The sequence below is a fragment of the Pristiophorus japonicus genome, chromosome 1 (genome assembly GCF_044704955.1).
Source record: "Pristiophorus japonicus isolate sPriJap1 chromosome 1, sPriJap1.hap1, whole genome shotgun sequence".
In the NCBI taxonomy this organism is placed as follows: domain Eukaryota; kingdom Metazoa; phylum Chordata; class Chondrichthyes; family Pristiophoridae; genus Pristiophorus; species Pristiophorus japonicus.
The window spans coordinates 169,444,908-169,468,032 of NC_091977.1; the positions used below are offsets into that span (position 1 = coordinate 169,444,908).

At 44.7% G+C, this 23,125-nt stretch overlaps 1 protein-coding gene across 1 annotated transcript in view; it reads right to left on the reverse strand.

Moving 5' to 3' along the window:
• fam81b (family with sequence similarity 81 member B) overlaps nt 1–13,232 on the reverse strand; it is a 48,415-nt gene extending 35,183 nt beyond the window's left edge. Inside the window, exons 1-2 of the mRNA XM_070875081.1 lie at nt 13,101–13,232; nt 7,357–7,460 (exon numbers count right to left, since the gene is read on the reverse strand). Of these exons, the coding sequence (XP_070731182.1) occupies nt 7,357–7,460; nt 13,101–13,232 (236 nt within the window). The remainder of the gene's footprint in view (nt 1–7,356; nt 7,461–13,100) is intronic.
• Nucleotides 13,233–23,125: the final 9,893 nt, after the last annotated feature.

Genomic DNA, 23,125 nt, shown 5'->3' on the forward strand with positions numbered 1-23,125 from the left:
CCTTGTTGCCGTTGTGGAGGCTTCCATTCAGCCTATTCATGCTGCTTCAAAGGGTATGTTTGCAAGAGTTGTGGAAAAATGGGGCACCTCCAACAAGCTTGCAAACAAGCTGCAAGTTCTGCAAAACCTGCCAACCACCACGTGGCAGAGGAAGATCGGTCCATGGTGGATCAAAGCAATTTCGAGCTTCAGAGAGAGGAGACAGATGCTGAAGTACACGGGGTGCACACATTTTCGATGAAATGTCCACCTATAATGCGAAATGTAAAATTGAATGGCTTACCCGTAGCCATGGAACTGGACACTGGCGCTAGCCAATCCATCATGAGTAAAGAGATGTTGGAGAGACTGTGGTGCAACAAGGCATTCAGACCAGCCCTGAGCCCCATCCACACGAAACTGAGAACGTACACCAAAGAGCTTATCACTATCCAGGGCAGCGCCATGGTCAAGGTCACCTACGAGAGCATGGTGCATGAACTGCCACTCTGGATTGTCCCAGGCGATGGCCCCACACTGCTTGAAAGGAGCTGGCTGGGCAAAATCCGCTGGAACCGGGATGACATATGAGCGCTATCTCATGTCGATGAGACCTCATGTACCCAGGTTCTTAACAAATTTCCTTCCCTTTTTGAGCCAGACATTGGAAACTTTGTCATTGGAAACTATTACAACAAGCTAATGTTGCGGAGAAGTTGCAACCTGTCGCCTATGCCTCCAGGAGCTTGTCTAAGGCCGAGAGGGCCTATAGCACGATTGAGAAAGAGGCATTAGCGTGTGTGTTCAGGGTAAAGAAAATGCATCAGTACCTGTTTGGCCTCAAATTTGAGCTGGAAACCGATCACAAAGCCCCTCATATCCCTGTTTGCTGAAAACAAGGGGATAAATACTAATGCCTCAGCCTGCATACAAAGGTGGGCACTCACGCTATCAGCGTATAACTATACCATCCGCCATAGGCCAGGCACCGAGAACTGTGCGGATGCTCTCAGTCGGCTACCATTGCCCACTATGGGGGTGGAAATGGCGCAGCCCGCAAACTTGTTGATGGTCATGAAAGTGTTTGAAAATGATAAATCACCTGTCACGGCCTGCCAGATTAGGACTTGGACCAGCCAAGATCCTCTGTTGTCCCTAGTAAAAAACTGTGTACTGCATGGGAACTGGACCAGCATCCCCGTTGAAATGCAAGAGCCAATCAAGCTGTTCCAGCAGCAAAAGGACGAGCTGTCCATTCAGGCAGACTGCCTGTTGTGAGGTAACTGCGTAGTGCTACCCAAAAAGGGCAGGGAGACGTTCATCTCAGATCTCCACAGCACACACCCAGGTATAGTAATGATGAAAGAGATAGCCAGATCCCACGTGTGGTGGCCCGGTATCGACTCTGACTTAGAGTCCTGTGTACGGCAATGCAGCATATGTGCTCAGATGAGCAACGCGCCCAGAGAGGCACCACTAAGTTTGTGGTCCTGGCCCTCCAGACCATGGTCGAGGATCCATGTCGACTATGCGGGCCCATTTCTCGGTAAAATGTTCCTGGAGGATGCTTTTTCAAAATGGATTGAATGTGAAATAATGTCGGGAAGCATCGCCACCTATGAAAGCCTGAAGGCCATGTTTGCCACTCACGGCCTGCCTGACATACTGGTCAGTGACAACGAGCCATGTTTCACCAGTGCCGAATTTAAAGAATTCATGACCCGCAATGGAATCAAACATATCACGTCGGCCCCGTTTAAACCAGCCTCCAATGGGCAGGCAGTACAAACCATCAAACAGAGCCTTAAACGAGTCACAGAAGGCTCACTCCAAACCCGCCTGTCCCGAGTACTGCTCAGCTACCGTATGAGACCCCACTCGCTCACAGGGGTGCCCCCGGCTGAGCTACTCATGAAAAGGACACTTAAAACCAGACTCTCGCTGGTTCACCTCAACCTGCATGATCAGGTAGAGAGCAGGCGGCAGCAACAAAATGTAAATGATGGTCGCACCACTGTGTCACGGGAAATTGATTTGAATGACCCTGTGTATGTGCTAAACTATGGACATGGTCCCAAGTGGATCGCGGGCAAGGTGATAGCTAAAGAAGGAAGTAGAGTGTTTGTAGTCAAACTAGACAATGGACAAATTGGCAGAAAGCACCTGGACCAAACGAGGCTGCGGTTCACAGACTGCCCTGAACAACCCACAGCAGACACCACCTTTTTCGAGCCCACAACATACACCCAAAGGATCAAGGACACCACCCCGGACCAGGAAATGGAACCCATCACGCCCAACAGCCCAGCAAGGCCAGGCTCACCCAGCAGCCCTGCAGGGCCAACAACACGCCAGCCCAGCGAGGGCACAGCCAACACACCAGAACAGACAATTGTACCGAGGTGGTCCACCAGGGAAAGAAAGGCTCCCGATCGCCTTACCTTATAAATAGTTTTCACTTTGACTTTGGGGGAGGGGGGTGGTGGGGAGTGATATCGTGTATCTGTAAAGCATGCACTCCCATGTTCCGCCACCGGGGAGCGCATCCCCTGAAGTCCCAAGGGATCCCAGCATCCCTTGAGAGCATTGTATATAAGCTGGCCCCTAAGGCCTGTTCCTCACTCTTGAGTGTCTTAATAAAGACTGAGGTCACTGTTACTTTAATCTCCCTGTGTGCAGTCTCATCTGTGTTAGGAACACAATATAAAATGTTATAAATTTGTTGTGAGCTGGGGTGTTTTTTTACAGTTATAATTATGATTTCATTAAATGTTTTTTATTTCACATAACATTGGTGCGCATTGTCTCAGATAGCTGCACCGTTACAAACTGGTGATTCCTTAACATGAAAGGGGATAATTCAACATCACTTGAATCAACTTAAACTGTCACCAAGATAATGCACACCATTCATATATGAGCTGCAGATACAGCAATCTTGCAGCTTTGTAAATACCACCAGCGTTATTTCAAGCAAAGCGCACATTTATGAGCTGCTGACCTAAGAGTCTTGCAGCTATGTAGCCACCACGGGCCCTTTCCTGCAGTCTAGAGGGGGGCAGGGGCATGGTTTCAGCGTCAGCCTGATTGTGTGAGTCGAGGTCAGCGTCCACCTCCTCGTCCTCCTCTTCCTCTCTCTCCTGAGGTGGACCGGCATTCCCTTCTGGCAATTCTTTTCCCCTCCTGATAGCCAAGTTGTGCAGCACGCAGCACACCACCACGAATTGAGCTACCTGCTCAGGGTGGTATTGTAACTTACCTAAGTGGTCCAGGCATCTAAAGTGCTGCTTAAAACAGTCCAATTCTATTTGAGATGATATTGCGTGTGGCTATGTGGCTCTCGTTGTATCGCTTCTCGGCTTCTGTCTGAATGTTACGCAGGGGAGTCATCAGCCAGGTGGCGAGGCCATATCCTTTGTCACCAAGCATCCAGCATTGACCTTGTGGCTCATTGTTAAACAAGTCAGATACAGTGCTCTCACGCAGGATGTGAGCATCATGGATGCTGCCCGGAAATTGAACATTCACTGCCAGTATAATTTGCTGGTGGTTGACAATGAGTTGCACATTCACGGAGTGGAATTCCTTTTGTTCCGAAAAACCTCTGCATCCTGAAAAGGTTCTCGCATAGCGATGTGCATACAATCTATTGCTCCCTGCACCTTGGGGAAGTTTGCAATTCTGGAGAATCCTAAAGCCCTCTCAGTCTGTGCCTCCTGGTCATAGGAAAGTTGATAAAGTCCATCCTGCATGCATAAAGGGCTTCGGTCACCTGCCGAATGCAGCAATGTGTGGCATGCTGAGATATAGCGCAAATGTCGCCAGCTGAGGCCTGAAAGGAACTCGATGCGTTAAAGGAAAATGTCGCAGTGACCTCAACGGACAGAACGGTCTTGATGGTGCTGGCAGGCTGCAGATCTCCCCTAATGAGCTGGCATATCTCACTGATAACCTCTTTCCAGAAGCGCAATCTCCTAAGGCACGTGTTATCAGACAAGTTCCGGTAAGACCGCTTCTCCCTGTAAGTGCGTGGGGTGTAAGTTCTCATGCCTCCTCCTCAGTCTGCTATCTCTGATTTGGTACATAACACTCTTGAATATACCCTCTGCCATCTCTAGTCTGCAGCATGTGCGTAGTCATCAAGACAGGCTGAGAAATTACAGGCCCCATTACAATATCAATATTAGACCTATTGTTCAAACAATAAATTTACCTACTAGAACACCTAAAATAAATTCAAATTATCTGCAGAATGATAAGATGTTTGTTCAGATGTTCAAATCACCTTAAAAGAACTCCAGAGTACATCAAAACTCCCCAGAAGTTGAAGCAGCCTTTTATATGAACCAACCTCCGATTTACAAAATGGAGTCCATAATGCTGGGTTTAATTCAGGTGAGAGCAACTTTTTCTCAGCGTTTCTTTCAGCGAATGATATTTTCGGCGATATGTGGGCAAGATGCCGAAAGTAACACTCGGCGATATTATGGGCGTTATTTTTCATTTTTCTGATGTTTTATGGCAGGAAAAAGTGGGCGGGCGGTTTTATTAATTCTCGGCATTAACTAAATGCTGAAAGTAACACTGGCCGATAAGTGAGTGATAAATGGGTGTTAGTTTCCATCCTTTAGTGAAATGGGCGATATCGGCGCAGTATACCTCACCTCAATGTTAAAATGGACGTTAAGTGGGCAGTAGCAATGCAAAACTAATGGAAAGTCTAGCCCAATAACTGGTCAGGAAAATTTATCAATAGGAGAAACATGGACACAAACCAATGACATCACTCAAGATACATAGATTTTTAAAAATATATGTCTTTTTTCCTTCAGCATACTGACTACAGACTTAAGATAAGGGGGCTGAAATTACCTCTTTCCTTAAGGCCTGTTACCACTGCAAATCGGCTGCAATGCTGCAGAGTGGAGTGGGTGCTGACTTTTCGTGGAATGGCTGCTGATAGCCCAATTCCCCTGCCCAGGTTTTCCGGCGGTGCCCTGATTTCTGCCACCCCACCCCACCCCCCACACCACTCCGCTGCTGCCGGTCCATCTTAAGTGCATCATCACCGTGCACACCGCCAATCTAGCCGCTGCTGACATTCCCCTCGGAAAATCTTCAGTTCAGCCGGCTCAAGAGGCTACCTTAACCACAGCTACGGTAAAAAACCATTGCAACTTGCGCCCCATTTTGGGTGGGAGGCAATTTCTACCCCAAGGTTTCTAATATACCAAAAGCACATGATTAAACATACCCATAAAACAGCTTTTTGTCTTCTTGAGGTACCTCAGTAATATTTTCAGTTGGAAGCTTTGGTCTCTCTTGCAATTGATATTTTTCCCTGACCTGTTACTCTATCAGCTGAAGAGAGGAACAATTACACCTCTGCCTGCAATGCCTATGTTAACAGTCTGAGTTTGTGTGCAGAATTTCACAGGATGTATCAGTATGACTATCAGTGCAAATGGAAGTATGTGTCCCTTTCCTTAAGCTATAGCGTGATAGGTAAATTTCCTATTCCAAATGATTTGAAAATGAGCTGAATTTGAGGGGTTTTTTGGGTAATGTTTCACACTTAAACTATTACTAAGGGCTAGAATTTGGTCAAAAACCACCACCACCAGATTACCACTGAAAAAAAACGCTATGATTATTTAATTAAGATCTGCAGAAAATTAATCAACAAATGTAAAAAAATATGCCCGGCGGGAAAAATCGGTGTTCCATGTGAATTCTCGGCGGAAAATTGATTTGAAAACAAACTGCAGGGTGAATTTTAAAAGTTTTGAGTAAAACTATCAGCCCCTTTTTAATGCAAGATAAATCATGAAATTAACTCTGGATTCTGTTACTGGTAGATCTTTAGCATTTAGCTCAGCGTTTACTTTTAGATCCCTCCTTGTCCACCTCCTTCACAGAAGCCCCTCCTTCACAGAAGCACTCTCTGCAATCACAGAGACTGACCATAGGCTCAATATAAGGTTTCTAGGGTGGGGGGGGGAACTTACTGGAGGTGTTCATAGATCATTTTGGTTTATCAATATAAATTGGCCTCTGTCTTATAAATCTATAAACTTTATACATCATAAGTGAGCTCTAAAATTATTTCCCATACATTTTCAGTTTCATGAGTTGCATATCAAAATCAGAAGGATGCACAGAACCATAAGTTGATATATTTGAAAGTATAAAATATTAAAAAAACATTTTTTTACTCTTATTACAAAATTATTGGCTATCAAATCAATGGAAACCTTGTTTTTTCTATCTAATGTTAGTACACTAATAGAACAGCTTTCTTGTTTGTATTCTAATAGCCAAAAGCAGTAAAAACAATATTTGTATAAGCACAGGCTATCTAATGCTGACATATTGCTTGACATGTACAGTTGAACAAGCTGTGCTTCCCATTCTAGTCCATACAATGAACTGATCATTCTAGTTCACCCCTTTCAATTACTGTACCTTTATCATACCACAAGTAAAGCATTATTTCAGTCACTTACATCTCTGGTATCTGAATCTGCAGGAAGTTTTCTCTGGACATTTTTATAAACAAAGTTCCAATTATTCATCAGCACTCTAAAACAGGAGAAGACAGAAAACAATGTTTTAAAATGTAAGTTACGTTAGGTATCCCAATTTCACTCTGACTAATTCATTTGATGTTTGATTTCAGAATCCCAGTACCTTAAGCCACACCTCACAAATTTAACACAGAAAACATATTTACATGCGGCACTATCCATCATATCATATACAATCTACTTTGCTTGAATGTTATAATACTTCCAGTTACTCTTACACATTATGGCAAATTGTATTTTCTATGGGTTGCCTGAATTTTTAATTATTTCTGAAATACCAGATTCCAAATTTGTCTCACCAACAGCTAGACTTAAAGTGCTAATTAGTATTTCAAAGTGGGGTTGCTATGTACAATCTCAGACATTTCAGGTTATTGTGAGAAGATGGCTCCTTGCAACATTTGAGGGTTCAGGTGTGTTTCATTGATGATAGGGAGTATCCTACTACTGCATTAAACAATAGTGATTACAGCTGTCAGCTCAATAGCCATTTCTCAAACTCTTAAAAAGGAGAAGTCACCGAAGTGGCGTTTCTCTCTCGCTCTCTTTTTCTCTCTGTGACAGAAAATGTTTTGTGCTTTTGCAGCAGCAGCTTAGCTAGAGAATGTGGGCACATATTTAGAGACTTAGCAAGCTGCATATTTAATGTTTTACATAATTTGGGAGCATAGAAAACTCTATTGTTCTTACTGCAAAAATTGTATATCGTTCCTTTGTGTATTATATGTAAATAAATCAGTAGATGGTCTGAAGTTGTGCTTTGGCGCAGTAAAGTGCTATTTCAGATCACCTTTCATAAAATGAGAATTCACATGGTAACATGTGTCTTATTTTAGCAGCAAGTTTACAGAGTATGGCTTCTCCCTTGTGATTCTCAGTCTCACTTTTATTTAACTAGGTATCAGGCAAGAAAGAAGCTATTTAGATCACTTATGGAAGCGACACTGAACCTGAGAGAATAACTAGTACAAAAGAACAAAAATTGTGACAAATGGATCACTTCAAAAAGGTAGCACATCAATATATATCACAACGACTGCACAGGGAAACATTTTAAAATATTTTTGTGATAGCTGGATTTTAATATAGTCAGTGGCACAAGTGCTCTACGAACATTGAAGATTACTGCTGGCAAGTCCTGCATTCATAAGTAATCAAGCACATGGGTCACACTCTCTTTGGTTGCAAGTTGCAACCATACACATTAGGCAGTATAACTTTGGGCTGCCCAGTGATAATTGCTTCCACAAATACTGGTGGACTGAGACGGTAATTTGTTGATTAGAGTTGGTCAAGCACTGGAAGAGTTCTTATTAACAGTTGTTATTATTTCTCAGCTTGTAGAGAGAAAGGTGTTTGGAGTGTCTTCCCCCTTTAATAAGGGGGCACTTGAGTTAATGTTTGTTTTGTTTTTGCAACAAAAAGAGTTGTAGAGGGGAAGGAGGTTGTTAGAGGCCTGGATGCAAATTCAAACTGAAATTTGCATTCTAAACCCTTCAAGATTCACTATAAGTTGATCTGAGAGAGTCTGCTCTGCTGGTGACATTTCAGTAGCTAAATGTCTCTTCTTAGGCAGTCGCTCGTAGTCGAGGATGACTTGCTTCCACACTAATATATGTTCTCAGGTGACTGAAGAGTCCAATGTTGGACCTACAGTCTCTTGTCACAGGTGGGGCAGATGGTGGTTGAAGGGACAGGTGGGTAGGGTGCCTGGGTGGTCATGCGCTCCTTCTATGTTTGCACTTGGCTTCCGCTTGCTCCCAGCGAAGACATTCAAGGTGGTTGGCACCTTCCTGGATGCTTTTGCTCCACTTTGAGCGGTCTTGGGCCAGGGATTTCCAGGTGTCAGTGGGGATGTTGCACTTCAAGGAGGCTTTGAGAGTGTCCTTGAAGCGTTTCCTCTGCCCACCTGGGACTCACTTGCTGTGTCGAAGCTCCAAGTAGAGCACTTATTTTGGAAGTCCAGTATCGGGCATGTGGACGATGTGGCCCATCCATCGGAGCTGATCGAGTTTGATCAGTGCTTCGATGCTGGCGATATTGGCTTGAGCAAGAACACTGACATTGGTGTGCCTATCCTGCCAATGGATTTGCAGGATCTTGCAGAGGCAGCGTTGGTGGTATTTCTCCAGTGCTTTGAGGTGCCTTCTGTACATGGTCCATGTCTCTGAAACATATAAGAGGGTGGGTATCACTACTGCTCTGTAGACCATGAGCTTGGTGCTGGGTTTGAGGTCCTGGTCGTCAAACACTCTCTTCCCCAGGGCAACCAAAGGCTGCACTGGCACACTGAAGGCGGTGTTGGACTTAGTCATCGATTTCTGCCCTTGTTGACAGTAGGCTCCCAAGGTATGGATAAATGGTCCACGTTGTCCAAGGCCTTGTTGTGGATTTTGATATATCCTTGGTCTGTGGTCACCTTACTTAAGGAAGGATATACTAGCTTTGGAGGGGGTACAGAGACGATTCACTCAGCTGATTCCGGAGATGAGAGGGTTACCTTATGATGATAGATTGAGTAGACTGGGTCTTTACTCGTTGGAGTTCAGAAGGATGAGGGGTGATCTTATAGAAACATTTAAAATAATGAAAGGGATAGACAAGATAGAGGCAGAGAGGTTGTTTCCACTGGTTGGGGAGACTAGAACTAGGGGGCACAGCCTCAAAATACGGGGGAGCCAATTTAAAACCGAATTGAGAAGGAATTTCTTCTCCCAGAGGGTTGTGAATCTGTGGAATTCTCTGCCCAAGGAAGCAGTTGAGGCTAGCTCATTGAATGTATTCAAATCACAGATAGATAGATTTTTAACGAATAAGGGAATTAAGGGTTACGGGGAGCGGGCGGGTAAGTGGAGCTGAGTCCATGGCCAGATCAGCCATGATCTTGTTGAATGGCAGAGCAGGCTCGAGGGGCTAGATGGCCTACTCCTGTTCCTAATTCTTATGTTATGTTGATAATTGGGGGGGGGGTGGTTGGGGGCAGTACTGTGTGGTGGGGGCAGGTTGGTAGAGGACCTTTGTCTTACGGATGTAAGGCCCATGCTCTCGTACATTTCAGTGAAGGTGTTGATGATGGTTTGAAGTTCGACCTCAGAGTGTGCGCAGAGCAAGCATCGTCTGCATACTGTAATTCAATGACAGAGGATGGGATGATCTTGGATCTGGAGGCGATGGAGGTTGAACAATTTCCCGTTTGTTCTGCAGATTAGTTCAACTCCAGCGGGTAGCTTCCTGAGGGCGAGATGGAACATTGCAGCAAGGAAGATCGAGAAGAGGATTGGTATGATGACACAGCCTTGCTTAATCCCAGTCTGTACGTGAATTGGGTCTATGGTGGATCCGTTGGTCAGGATTAATATGTCCTTACTATACAGTATAAATGCACACGAGGCCCATACTTGAGAGAAGATCACTCTGTGACCAGTTGCCTTTATTACCAAGACCTCAAGTGATGAAGGTGGGTGGAGCTTCCCCTTTTATACTTGAAAGTCCAGGTTAGGAGTGTTTCCCACAAGTTCACCCCTTGTGGTCAATGTTCTCAAGGTGTACAACTTAGGTCAGCTTATACATGGGTTACAATGATAGTTGAATACATGACAAGGATCACGGCTTGCATGTCATCGTGAAGCAGGCGGAGGATGGTGACAAACTTTTAAGGGCAGCTGAATTTGAGGAGGGCACTCCATAATCCCTCACGGTTGAGTGTTGAAGGCTTTGTGAGGTCAAAGAAATCCATGTACAGAGGTTGGTGCTGCTCCCTGTATTTCTCTTGAACTTGACGTGTGGTGAAGATCATGACCTTGGTGCCCCTTAGTGGGCGGATCCGCATTGCAACTCTGGGAGGAGCTCTTCAACTACAGGGAGAGGGCGATTGAGGAGGATTCTTATGATGACTTTCCCTGTACTGCAATCGGACTTGTCACCTTTCTTGAAAATGGTCCCGATTACGGCGTCTGAGTTCCCGACATGCTCTCCTCCTTCCAAATAAGAGAAATTATGGATTCGCGCCAATAGTGCTTCTCCACCATGCTTTAGTGCTTCGACGGGGATTCCATCTGCTCCCGTTCTTCAACTGTTCTTCAGTTGTCGGATGGCCTTTTCAACCTCATGCCGGGCTGGGGTTGTGCTGAGGTGGTGGCGGGTAGCATGCTGTGGGATGGAGTCGAGGACACTCACACTCTGTCAATCTGCTCTGTCATTTCCATCAATGTTGCCCCAAAACAGTGGCAGCAACAGACACACTGCTGCAGGAAAATCAACGCTGGAGCACTCAAAGACACTGCTAAGAAAGCACTATTCAGCCAGCGACTCACAACCAATTTGACGACGCAGTGAACCGGAGATGCAGAGTGTCAACAGTGCCTGGTCTGCCCTCAAGGCCTCCATAACCAGCACCTGTGAAGAGACGCTCGGTCACTCGATCAGGAAACATCAAGTCTGGTTCGACGAAAATGACCAGGAGATCCAGGAGCTAATAAGCCACAAGCATTCTTGAACTGGAAACAGCAACACAACTCTAGAGCAAGAAAGCAGCTCTATTGACATCCGAAGGCTGAGGTCCAACATAAAACTCGTGACCTAAAGAACAGATGGTGGGTGGAAAAAGCTCAGGAAATCCAGCAACTAGCCTAAAACCATGATGTGTGTTGATTCTTTGGCGCAGTCAAAACCATCTACGGCCCAAGCACCCAAGGTCCTACCCCACTGAGGGCCAAGAACAGAGAGGTACTCATCAAGGACAGAGAGGCAGTCAGTGCCCGCTGGAAGGAGCACTTCGAAAATCTCCTTAATCGAGACTCTGTCTTCGAGGTGAGTGTCCGCGACTCCATCCCGCAGCTGAATGGAAGGGCATGATGTCAGGTGCCTTAAGGATTGGATGAATGACAACAATATTTTTGATGTTTTGGAGATATGAGTGACACTGGCAAGGCACTGTGTGTTGCTCATCCCTCGTTGCCCTGAGGGCATTAAGAATCGACCATGCAGTGTGGACTCCTTTTAATCTCCAAAACCAGTTGAGGTAATGGAATGAATGACAAGTTGACTGTGACAGCCTCCCTTTGCTGAAGGACATTCGTGAACCAGTCTGGGGCTTTCTGATGCTGGTCAAGAAATGACCACATTTGTTGTAATTCAATGTCATTACTTCCCAGAGTGGGACTTGAAGCACAGCCTGCTGGTTTGATCAGTCCAGTACCATAACTACTAGGTTACTGAACTCTCTGAATGGCTCTGTGGTAATTGTGATAGTAACAATGTAAAGCAATCACAGTTCTGTTTTAGTGATTGATTTTATCAGTTTTTGTAAATACAAGGTATGTCATTATCGGGTTTGCAATTTCGGGGAGAATGGGTGAGTTTTAGTGCAGTCAGTGTTTCACGTAAAATTGGCCGATCGATGTTCACGTCAGTCTAACCTGGAAACTCTATTGTTTGGCACTTCCCGACAAAGTTACACCACGTGGGAGCAGTCAAACGGAGAATCCAGTAGACAGACAAATTGCATTTTTACAGGGCGATTACGAGGAAGAGCATCAAGGTAAATAAAAACGTATTTTTCAACTTTAAAATTTATTGAACAAATTATGCCAAGTCCGATTGTGCCAATTGAAACTCGTTTTTCTCTCATTATTATTCTATTAACAAAACCACTCACCCGATAGTTTGGGGTTTTGTCCCATAGGCTCCCCGGTGATCGGCAGCCCTTCAATACGGCAGCAACCACATCGAGCGCTCTGCCAATGGACAAAGCTAACATGTAATCGGCACGGTCAACTTGTCATTCATTCCATTGGTTTCGAAGATTAAAAGGAGAAGAAGAACATAACCTATGCTGGGCTCAATCAGTAAAACAACCCGGGTCAGTTTCCCGGAAGCCCAGGTCTGATGTGAGCTTGTTTACTGTTGTTTCCAAGTTACTGGAGAATGGTTACCACTCAATGGTCATTGCACTGAGTGACAGGAAGGAGAAAGGATCTTTCGTTTCCAGCAGCAGTTGTGATTTTTTAAAAAGCATTAAAGGCGAAAATCGAACAAACTGTTATCTTTATCCCGGCGCTGTTGTTTCAAGTGCACCCGATAAGATTGCTTTTGGAAAATGCACTGAATTCGTTTAAATTCTCAACAGGAGGTTTCTTTTTTTTAAACTATGAATTTCAATCGACTGCCCATATTTATAAGTTAGTGCTTTTTAAAAGTAAAACATATGAAAGCAGAAATTATAAAGTACACCGGCTGATTATACACCAGTTGGATGGTTGGGTTGCTTGTAAAACTAAAATCAGTTTTTACTGATCGGGTCGATTGTTTGCTTTGTAATCGATTACAAGTTATGTTTCGTTAGGCAAAATTGTGTTCATTCATTGCGGCATCCAGCCTACTTCGTCAGGTTGAATCTTTGATTTCCAAGGGTATGACGATAACTATGTCTTCCATTCCTTAGTGAGAAGATGTCGAATGGACCGAGGAAGGGCTAGGTTCTTCCACAGGAATGCAGCTGAGATCAGAAACAGACTGGGGAGACATCAAACTTACCTTCACTCCACTCCACTCCCACTCCACTCCTTTCATCCCCGTGGTGTCGTATGTTGCTGTTTCAGAGACCAGCGCATCTTTTATGGGAAAATTGGACACATATTCGAAAGACTTGCATTTATATAGCGCCATTTCACGACCACCGGACGTCCCAGAGCGCATTACAGCCAATTAAATACTTTCTGAAGTGTAGTCACTGTTGAAGCAGAAGATAAAAGGCTGTGGGGAAAGTGCAGTGTAGTGGGGTTAGTTTCCACTTGCTCCAGCAGAGAACATGTACAGTGGATCGCTTAATTTTATCCAGATCTGACCAAGGGTTATCAACCTGAAACGTTAATTCTGTTTTTCTCTCCACAAATGACCTGCTGAGTATTTCCAGCATTTTCTGTTTTTATTTCAGATTTCCAGCATCTGCAGTATTTTGCTTTTGTACACAGTGAGCCGAGTGGCCTCATTCTCTGCTCTAAACTTTTACCATTCTTATATGGCGTGGGGTTTCTGCCTGGATAACACTGTAATTTGGATGGAATGGAATGAAATAATGTTAAAGATTGCAGAATTTTAACTGTGAGTTGCGCCCATAACCACATTATACTGGTTCAGCAGTCTATTTGCCTGAAGCAGTCCTGCCCACAAAACTGGCCATGCCCCCATGTTGTTATGGTAAATGTCCACCGATTGTCACCATTTGGGATGTTCATCACATTCCGCCCAGATTCTCCAGTGTACAGGCACCCATGGTGGCACTAACCCAGTGTTAATGACTGGACCAGCAGCCAACTAAAGCCTGGCCCAGGTCTCTTTCTTCCACTGCTGCTGCTGCAACTACTTGAAATTAATTCAGTTAAAATTAGTCCAAATTCAATCAATTGCAAGAAGAGCAGGGTACACCTGTGTGGCTTCAATTGAGTGCTAGTCACAGGCATACCATCCTCGCCGGCCGTCCGGACACGCCATGGCGTACCATCTTGCCGTCCGGAGGAGGCGGGGGTCCCCGATGGAGGGCACTCTACGCAGGGGTCCTCCCACTATTCATCGGGGACTTGGCCTGGAGGGTGGTGCACGGAGCAGTGCCGTGCAACAAATTTTTAAGCCGGTTCACGGACTCCCAGGCCGCCTGCAATTTCTGCGGTCTGGAGGAGTCCGTGTTCCATGTTTTTATTGAGTGCACGAGGTTGCAGCCCCTGTTCCATTATTTGAAGGGGCTGCTCCTGAAATTCTGGCTGCACTTCAGTCCCACTCTCCTGATCTTTGGGCACCCTGTGCGGAGGGGAGCGGGTAGGTCCGAAGGCCTCCTCGTAGGACTGCTCCTGGGCACGGCCAAGGGTGCCATCAGCCGGTCCAGGCAGCGGGCGGTCGAGGGGGTCGTTCAACCTGACTGCCTGCCTCTCTTCCGCTCTTACATCCGGTCCAGGGTGTCCTTGGAGATGGAGCACGCGGTGTCCACCGGTACGCTCGCGGCCTTCCGCGAGAGGTGGGCACCGGAGGGACTGGAGTGCATCATCACGCCCGGCAACCAAATTTTAATTTGATTTTACGTTTTTAAGTTTAATTTGTTTTAATTGCCGGTGCTTTTAGTGTCCCCCTTCCCTTTTATAGGGGGCACTGGGGAAAATTGTGATTTTAGTGCCCAAAAAAAAACCAAAAAAAGAAAAACATAAAAAAAAACAAAAAAAGGGGGGAAAAAAAAAAAAAGGGCCTTGTAAATGTCTGGAGTGTCACCCAGGTCGGGTGGCACCGTTTAATGTTTTATGTTTTGCAGGTGAACTCCAAAAAGAGTTAGTCACAGGCATAATGTACCAAGGGCAGATCAAAGCAGTCAATTGAAGGCAATTAGAAAGTAAAACCAAGAGCATTGAATCAATCAATTGAAGAATATCCTGTTCCAGTCACAAATCAATTACAATCGATTATGCTGCTTGATTGCCCTGATTTATGGGAAATTTTTATGTTTGGGCTTAAGCTTATAAGTGTGTGTGGAAATTGAGTAACTTCAACTTGGCAAAACCTATATATGGCAATGATATAACTGGAGATAAATTGAAGAGATTAAAGCTAGATCCAGAAGACAGTGCTTGAGTTGGAACGAAGATGGTATAAAATGTTTCACAATGATAGAATTGTGTGAGAGAAGGAGAAATTGCTTTATTGGCAAGAAATGATATAACAACTATAGAAAAAGCAGATAAAGCAGCAGAATTACAGAATCGGGGAATTTTACAGCACAGAAGGAGGCCTGTCAGCCTGTGTTGGCTCTTTGAAAGAATTGTCCAATTTAGTCCCACATCCAGCTTTTCCCCCATAACCCTACAAATTAGTTCTCTTCACGTACATGTCCAATTCCCTTTGAAAGTTCCTATGGAATCTGATTCCGCCATCCTTTCAGGTAGTGCATTCCAGATCTTAACAACCTCTGTCTGAAAAAATTATCCTCATTTCCTCTCTATTTCTTTTGTCAATTATCTTAAATCTATGACCTCTGGTTACTGACCCACTTGCCAGAAGAAACAGTTTCTCCCTATTTGCTCTATCAAAACCGCTCATTATTTTGAATCATCATCATAGGCAGTCCCATGCCTCAATTATGTTTCCCCTTAACCTTTTCTGCTCTAAAGTGAACAATCTCAGCTTCCACAATCTCCTGACATAATTAAAGTCCCTCATTCCAGGTATCATCCCAGTACGTCTCCTCTCCTTCCTAAAGTGTGGTGCCCAGAATTGTGCAAAATCCTCCAGGTGAGGCCTAATCAGTGATTTGTAAAGGTTTAGCAATTTATTCAGTGCTCTGATTTACAAAGCCAAGTATCCCATAGGTTTTCTTAACTGCCTTATCAATTTGCCCTGCCACCTTCAAATATTTGTGAATATGCGCACCCCTCAACATAGTACCATTTAGATTAAACTGCCTCTCCATGTTGTTTCTCCCAAAGTGCATCACTTCAAACTTATCTGCATTAAATTGCATTTGCCATCTGTCTGCCCATTTCCTCAGCCAATCTAATGCTTCCTGAAGTCTACTATTATCCTCCTCACTGTTTAATAGTTGGCAAGTTTGTATCATCTGCAAACTTTGAAATTGTACTCCATATATCCAAGTCCAGGTTAGATATATAGATATATATATCTTCTTCCTCGGAGTCAAGGATGACTTGCTTCCATACTAAAATGAGTTCCCAGGTGACTGATGAGTCCAATGTGTGACACAATTAATTCAGAGACTGGGGTCCTGAACTTAAGGAAAGGTAACTTTGATGGTATGAGACGTGAATTGGCTAGAATAGACTGGCAAATGATACTTAAAGGGTTGACGGTGGATAGGCAATGGCAGACATTTAAAGATCACAGGAATGAACTTCAACAATTGTACATCCCTGTCTGGAGTAAAAATAAAACTGGGAAGGTGGCTCAACCGTGGCTAACAAGGGAAATTAGGGATAGTGTTAAATCCAAGGAAGAGGCATATAAATTGGCCAGAAAAAGCAGCAAACCTGAGGACTGAGAGAAATTTAGAATTCAGCAGAGGAGGACAAAGGGTTTAATTAGGAGGGGGGAAGTAGAGTATGAGAGGAAGCTTGCTGGGAACATAAAAACTGATTGCAAAAGCTTCCATAGATATGTGAAGAGAAAAAGATTAGTGAAGACAAACGTAGGTCCCTTGTAGTCGGATTCAGGTGAATTTATAATGGGGAACAAAAAAATGACAGACCAATTGAACAAATACTTTGGTTCTGTCTTCACGAAGGAAGACACAAATAACCTTCCGGAAATAGTGGACCGAGGGTCTGATGAGAAGGAGGAACTGAAGGAATTTCTTATTAGGCCGGAAATTGTGTTCGGGAAATTGATGGGATTGAAGGCCGATAAAGCCCCAGGGCCTGATAGTCTGTATTCCAGAGTGCTTAAGGCCCTAGAAATAGTGGATGCATTGGTGATCATTTGCTAACAGTCTATGTACTGTGGATCAGTTCCTATGGACTGGAGGGTAGCTAATGTAACACCACTTTTTAAAAAAGGAGGGAGAGAGAAAGCGGGGAATTATAGACCGGTTAGCCTGACATCGGTAGTGGGGAAAATGTTGGAATCAATTATTAAAGATGAAATAGCAGCGCATTTGGAAAGCAGTGACAGGATCGTCCAAGTCAGCATGGATTTATGAAAGGGAAATCATGCTTGACAAATCTGTTGGAATTTTTTGAGGATGTAACTATTAGAGTGAACAAGGGAGAACCAGTGGATGTGGTGTATTTGGACTTTCAAAAGGCTTTTGACAAGGTCCCACACAGAGATTGGTGTGCAAAATTAAAGTACATGGTATTGGGGGTAATGTATTGACATGGATAGAGAACTGGTTGGCAGACAGGAAGCAGAGAATCGGGATAAACGGGTCCTTTTCAGAATGGCAGGCAGTGACTAGTGGGGTGCCGCAGGGCTCAGTGCTGGGACCCCAGCTATTTACAATATACATCAATGATTTAGATGAAGGAATTAAGTGTATTATCTCCAAGTTTGCAGATAACACTAAGCTGAGTGGCGGTGTGAGCTGTGAGGAGGATGCTAAGAGGCTGCAGGATGACTTGGACAGGTTAGGTGAGTGGGAAAATGCATGGCAGATGCAGTGTAATGTGGATAAATGTGAGGTTATCCAATTTGGTAGCAAAAACAAGAAGGCAGAATATTATCTGAATGGTGACAGATTAGGAAAAGGGGAGGTGCAACGAGACCTGGGTGTTGGCATGGAGGTACAGCAGGCGGTGAAGAAGGCAAATGGCATGTTGGTCTTCATAGCTAGGTGATTTGAGTATAGGAGCAGGGAGGTCTTACTGCAGTTGTACAGGGCCTTGGTGAGGCCACACCTGGAATATTGTGTTCAGTTTTGGTCTCCTATTCTGAGGAAGGACATTCTTGCTATTGAGAGAGGGCAGCGAAGGTTCACCAGACTGATTCCCCGGATGGCAGGATTGACATATGAGGAGAGACTGGATCGACTGGGCCTGTATTCACTGGAGTTTAGAAGAATGAGAGGGGATCTCATAGAAACATATAACATTTTGACGGAACTGGACAGGTTAGATGCAGGTAGAATGTTCCCGATGTTGGGGAAGTCCAAAACCAGGGGTCACAGTCTAAGGATAAGGGGTAAGCCATTTAGGACCGAGATGAGGAGAAACTTCTTCACTCAGAGTTGTTAACCTGTGGAATTCTCTACCGCAGAGAGTTGTTGATGCCAGTTCATTAGATATATTCAAGAGGGAGTTAAATATGGCCCTTACGGCTAAAGGGTTCAAGGGGTATAGAGAAAAAGTTGGAAAGGGGTACTGAGGTGAATGATCAGCCATGATCTTAGAAACATAGAAACATAGAAAATAGGTGCAGGAGTAGGCCATTCGGTCCTTCGAGCCTGCACCGCCATTCAATGAGTTCATGGCTGAACATGCAACTTCATTACCCCCGTTCCTGCTTTCTCGCCACAACCCTTGATCCCCCTAGTAATAAGGACTACATCTAACTCCTTTTTGAATATATTTAGTGAATTGGCCTCAACAATTTTCTGTGGTAGAGAATTCCACAGGTTCACCACTCTCTGGGTGAAGAAGTTTCTCCTCATCTCGGTCCTAAATGGCTTACCCCTTATCCTTAGACTGTGACCCCTCGTTCTGGACTTCCCCAACATTGAGAACATTCTTCCTGCATCTAACCTGTCTAAACCCGTCAGAATTTTAAACGTTTCTATGAGATCCCCTCTCATTCTTCTGAACGCCAGTGAATGCAAGCCCAGTTGATCCAATCTTTCTTGATATGTCAGTTCCGCCATCCCGGGAATCAGTCTGGTGAACCTTTGCTGCACTCCCTCAATAGCAAGAATGTCCTTCCTCAAGTTAGGAGACCAAAACTGTACACAATACTCCAGGTGTGGCCTCACCAAGGCCCTGTATAACTGTAGTGACACCTCCCTGCCCCTGCACTCAAATCCCCTCGCTATGAAGGCCAACATGCCATTTGCTTTCTTAACCGCCTGCTGTACCTGCATGCCAATCTTGAATGACTGATGTACCATGACACCCAGGTCTCGTTGCACCTCCCCTTTTCCTAATCTGTCACCATTCAGATAATAGTCTGTCTCTCTGTTTTTACCACCAAAGTGGATAACCTCACATTTATCCACATTATGCTTTCATCTGCCATGCATTTGCCCACACACCTAACCTATCCAAGTCACTCTGGAACCTCATAGCATTCTCGTCGCAGCTCACACTGCCACCCAACTTAGTGTTATCCGCAAATTTGGAGATACTAGATTTAATCCCCTCGTCTAAATCATTAATGTACAATGTAAACAGTTGGGGCCCCAGTACAGAACCTTGCGGTTCCCCACTAGTCACTGCCTGCCATTCTGAAAAGTACCCATTTACTCCTACTCTTTGCTTCCTGTCTGCCAACCAGTTCTCAATCCACGTCACCACACTATCCCCAATCCCACGTGCTTTAACTTTGCACATTAATCTCTTGTGTGGGACCTTGTCGAAAGCCTTCTGAAAGTCCAAATACACCACATCAACTGGTTCTCCCTTGTCCATTCTACTGGAAACATCCTCAAAAAATTCCAGAAGATTTGTCAAGCATGATTTCCCTTTCACAAATCCATGCTGACTTGGACCTATCGTGTCACCTCTTTCCAAATGCGCTGCTATGACATCCTTAATAATTGATTCCAGCATTTTACCCACTACTGATGTCAGGCTAACCAGTCTATAATTCCCTGTTTTCTCTCTCTCTCCTTTTTTTAAAAGTGGTGTTACATTTGCTACCCTCTATAAGCAATGTTCCTAATATCGATCCCTGGAGGACCTCAACGAATACATCACTCCATTCAGATAAACATCCATCACCATTACACTCTACCTCCTATCCCTTAACCAATTATGTACCTGAACTACCAGCATCCATTTAATTTCATGTGCTTCTATTTTCTGAATAAATCTGTTATATGGTACTTTATCAAATACCCTTTCAAAGTCCATATGCACAACATCTACTGCACTACCTTCATCAACCCTCTCTGTTACTTCATCAAAGAACTCAGTAAATCAGTGTCAGAGCAGTGGGATGCTTTCAAGGAGGAGATCCTGAGGGTACAGAGCAAGTATGTTACCTTAAAAAGAAAGGTTGGGGCTAACAAATCTAGAGCTCCTTGGATGTCAAGGGAGCTACAGGGTAAGATAAAGAAAAAAAGGGAAGCTTATGACAGATTCCGAGAATTCAATTCTGCAGAGACTCTAGAGGAGTATAAGAAGTGCAGGAGTGCAATTAAAAAATATATCAGGAATGCAAAGAGCCAGCATGAAAGAATGTTGGCAAGTAAAATCAGGGGAAACCCAAAGATGTTTTATAAATACATTAAGAACAAGAGGATAACTAGAGAAAGAGTGGGGCCTATCAGAGACCACAAAGGAAACCTGTTTGTGGGGCAGAAGATGTGGGTATGTTTCTTAAAGAATACTTTGCATCTGTTTTCACAAAAGAGAAGGCCGATGCAGACTTTGCAATGAGGGAGGAGGAGTGTGAAATATTAGATGAGATAAACATAATGAGACAGGAAGTATTGAGGGGCTTAGCAGCTTTGAAAGTGGATAAATCCCCAGGCCCGGATGAAATGTATCCCAGGCTGTTAAGGGAAGCAAAAGAGGAAATAGTAGAGGATATGACTATCATTTTCCAGTCCTCCCCGGCTACAGATGTGGTGCCAGAGGACTGGAGGATTACTAATGTGGTACCTTTATTTAAAAAGGGAGAAAGGGATAGACTGAGTAATTACAGGCCAGTCAGCCTAACCTCTGTGGTGGGAAAATTATTGGAAAAAATCCTGAGGGACAGGATAAATCTTCATTTGGAAAGACATGGATTAATCAAGGACAGTCAGCATGGAATTGTTAAAGGAAGGTTGTGTCTGACTAACTTGATTGAATTTTTCGAGGAGGTCACCAGCGGGGTCGATGAGGGCAGTGCATATGATGTAGTGTATATGGATTTTAGCAAGGCTTTTCACAAGGTCCCATAAGCCAGACTGGTCACGAAAGTAAAAGCGCATCGGATCCAGGCCTAAGTAGCAAGTTGGATCCAAAATTGGAAAATTGGCTCAGAGGCAGGAAGCAAAGGGTAATGGTTGATGGGTGTTTTTGTGTCTGGAAGGCTGTATCCAGTGGGGTTCCGCAGGGCTCAGTGCTGGGTCCCTTGCTTTTTGTGGTATATATCAATAACTTGGACTTGAATGTTAGGGGTATGATTCATCATGGGCAGTCCCTCAGAATCGAGGAAGACTTGCTTCCACTCTAAAAATGAGTCCTTAGGTGGCTGAACAGTCCAATACGAGAACCACAGTCCCTGTCACAGGTGGGACAGATAGCCGTTGAAGGAAAGGGAGGGTGGGATTGGTTTGCCGCACACTCTTTTCGCTGCCTGCGCTTGATTTCTGCATGCTCTCGGCGATGAGACTGGAGGTGCTCAGCGCCCTCCCAGATGCAGTTCCTCCACTCAGGGCAGTCTTTGGCCAGGGACTCCCAGGTGTCAGTGGGCATGTTGCACTTTATCAGGGAGGCTTTGAGGGTGTCCTGTGCCCACCTTTGGCTCATTTATCGTGAAGGAGTTCTGAGTAGAGCGCTTGCTTTGGGAGTCTCGTGTCTGGCATGCGAACAATGTGGCCTGCCCAGCGGAGCTGATCAAGTGTGGTCAGTGCTTCAATGCTGGGGATGTTGGCCTGGTCGAGGATGCGAATGTTTGTGCGTCTGTCCTCCCAGGAGATTTGCAGGATCTTGCGGAGACATCTTTGGTGGTATTTCTCCAGCAACTTGAGGTGTCTATTGTACATGGTACATGTCTCTGATCCATACAGGAGGGTGGATATTACTACAGCCCTGTAGACCATGAGCTTGGTGGCAGATTTGAGGGTCTGGTCTTCGAACACTCTTTTCTTCAGGCAGCCAAAGGCTGCACTGGCACACTGGAAGCGGTGTCGAATCTCGTTGTCAATATCTGCTCTTGTTGATAAAAGGCTCCCGAGGTATGGGAAATGGTCCACATTGTTCAGGGCCGCGCCATGGATCTTGATGACTGGGGGGGCAGTGCTGTGCGGCGGGGACAGGCTGGTGGAGGACCTTTGTCTTACGGATGTTTAGCATAAGACCCATGCTTTCGTACACATCAGTAAATAAGTTGGCTATGACTTGGAGTTCAGCCTCCAAGGGGGTATGATTAAGAAGTTTGCAGATGACACTAAAATAGGTTGTTTGGTTGATAATGAATAACAAAGCTGTGGATTGTAGGAAGATATCAATGTTCTGGTCAGGTGGGCGGAACAATGGCAAATGAAATTCAATCTGGATAAGTGTGAGGTAATATATTTAGGGAGGTCTAACAAGGCAAGGGAATATACATTAAATGGCATGACACTAAAAAGTATTGCGGAACAAAGAGACCTTGGAGTGCAGATCCACAGATCCCTAAAGGTAGCATAAGGTGGTTAAGAAGGCATATGGAATACTTGCCTTTATTAGGCGAGGCATGGAATACAAAAGAAAGGAGGTTTTGCTTGAACTGTATAAAACACTGGTTAGGCCACAACTGGAGTACTGTGTGCAGTTCTGGTCACCATATTACAGGAAAGCTGTGATTGCACTGGAAAGGGTGCTGAGGAGATTTACAAGAATGTTGCCTGGACTAGAGAATTTTGGCTTTGAGGAAAGATTGGAGATGCTGGGTTTGTTTCCTTTGGAACAGAGGAGGCTGAGGGAAGACCTGATTGAGGTGTATAAAATTATGAGCGGCCTGGATAGAATGGATAGGAAGAACCTGTGTCCCTTGGCAGAGGGGTCAACAACCAGGGGGCATTTAAAGTAATTGGGGGGAGGTTTAGTAGAGAAAAGAGGGGAAATTTCTTCATCCAGAGGGTAGTGGGGGTCTGGAACTCACTGCCTGAAAGGGTGGTAGAGGCAGAAAGCCTGAGCACACTTAAAAAATACTTGACTGCACTG